This window comes from Pundamilia nyererei, unplaced genomic scaffold, assembly GCF_000239375.1.
Source record: "Pundamilia nyererei isolate P.nyererei 1_Seehausen unplaced genomic scaffold, PunNye1.0 scaffold00850, whole genome shotgun sequence".
In the NCBI taxonomy this organism is placed as follows: Eukaryota; Metazoa; Chordata; class Actinopteri; order Cichliformes; family Cichlidae; genus Pundamilia; species Pundamilia nyererei.
In genome coordinates, this window is record NW_005188251.1 from 19411 (window position 1) to 21055 (window position 1645).

The 1645-nt window shown below is 41.3% G+C and overlaps 1 protein-coding gene across 1 annotated transcript in view; it reads right to left on the reverse strand.

Moving 5' to 3' along the window:
- LOC102194916 (uncharacterized) overlaps positions 1-1343 on the reverse strand; it is a 19700-nt gene extending 18357 nt beyond the window's left edge. The window contains exon 1 of the mRNA XM_005755033.1: positions 1297-1343. Within this exon, the coding sequence (XP_005755090.1) occupies positions 1297-1333 (37 nt within the window). The 5' untranslated portion in view covers positions 1334-1343. The remainder of the gene's footprint in view (positions 1-1296) is intronic.
- Positions 1344-1645: the final 302 nt, after the last annotated feature.

Genomic DNA, 1645 nt, shown 5'->3' on the forward strand with positions numbered 1-1645 from the left:
TAAGAAGCAGAAAGTTAGCGGCCATCCAGGTCTTTATGTCTTTAAGACATTCCTGCAGTTTAACTCATTGGTGTGTGTTATCTGGCTTCATCGGCGTCATCTGCATAGCATCATCCACAACTATTTTCTGTTGCGGATGATAAAGGATTCAGAAAGTTTATTCATGCAGTGAATCCAATGCAATTGTATACAATTCCAAGCAGGAAAATTTGCACGTGCTTCAGAGTTTGTACGTGCTTTGTCTCTAGGGGGCCACCGTAAATATACTTTTATTCATTCACTCCACATAAAATGCAATAAATATATTATAAAATACAGAAATCAACAATTTACATTTCAACTTTTAACTATTTAAAAGCCTTCACATCAAACATTATGTTAACAGTCATGTTTCTTGGTTTGACATTAATGTAAATGGGGTCAAATTGACCTTATTGGCCCCTAAGAAACTCAGGGTGACCCATTCAAACTCAGTGTTCTCAGCCTCATTTGAAATACTGATGTGGTTCTGCTAGAGTTGAAGATGTCATGGGATGCGGCCTTTGCTAGGCATTCCCAGCACACCCTCACTATCTGGTTAGGTGAACCAGGCCTGCTCAGCATCCTCCCCCACCATCTGATCCAACTCACCACCAGGTGGTTATCAGTTGACAGCTCAGCTCTTGTCTTTACAAGACATACAGCTGCACATCTGGTGACACCATTACAAAATTATGGCTGTGCATTTGTGACCTGGGGTGTCTTGGTGTCATGTGCACTTATGGACATGGTGTTCATTATAGACAAACTGTGATTCTGTGCACAAAAGTCCAATAACAGACTATCACTCAGGTTCAGATCAGGCCAGCCATGTAACTCAGTTACTTTTAAAAATGAGTTGACACATCACTGTAAAAAACAAAACAAATATACTGTTTATGCACTTGGTATTCAAAATCAATGTATTGTTTGTTTTAACAGCACAAACTCTCTCAAGTTGCAGAAACTCCCAATTAGTGGAGGTTATACCTGATACTTGGGAGTGCAGCCTTTTCTAAAGTCATACAAATATCCAGTAATTAATTCATTCTTATTAAAAAGCTGTCATGACAGCCATTATTTCTGACCCTGTAAACAGCCATAAACAAACCTGTCACCATGACTGTAATGAAGATGGATGATAAGATGTAGCCAGTTTTGTCTAATAATAGATTAATTACCATGTTGACATATTATATATGTTATGTTATGTTATAATATACAGACTGTGAGCTGCTGTCAGAGTCTCTGCTGGAAATAAATGAGTGAGGGACTCACCGAGGAGGAGGAGCAGAGGGGTGGCTGCTGGCTTCATGGTGTCTGGATGTAGACTGAGCACGTGGGCTCTGAGCTACGGAGAGATACCCGCTTTCATCACTTCCTGTTCTCACGTCAGCGTGCTGCTGTGTGTCCGGCTCACAAAGGTCCTTCATGAAGTGTCCCAGCTGTCCTTCTCAGTCCATCACAGCTCAGTGTGTGAAAGCAGCACCTCAGAGAGCACAGGCTGACTATGGCTCTGCTCATTAAAGACCCTACCAGAGCAAACCCAACAATCATATGACCCTCTATGAGCAGTCGTTCAGCGATAGTAGGATGTTTGATTAATTTAGTTATTGGAGTGAGCCCA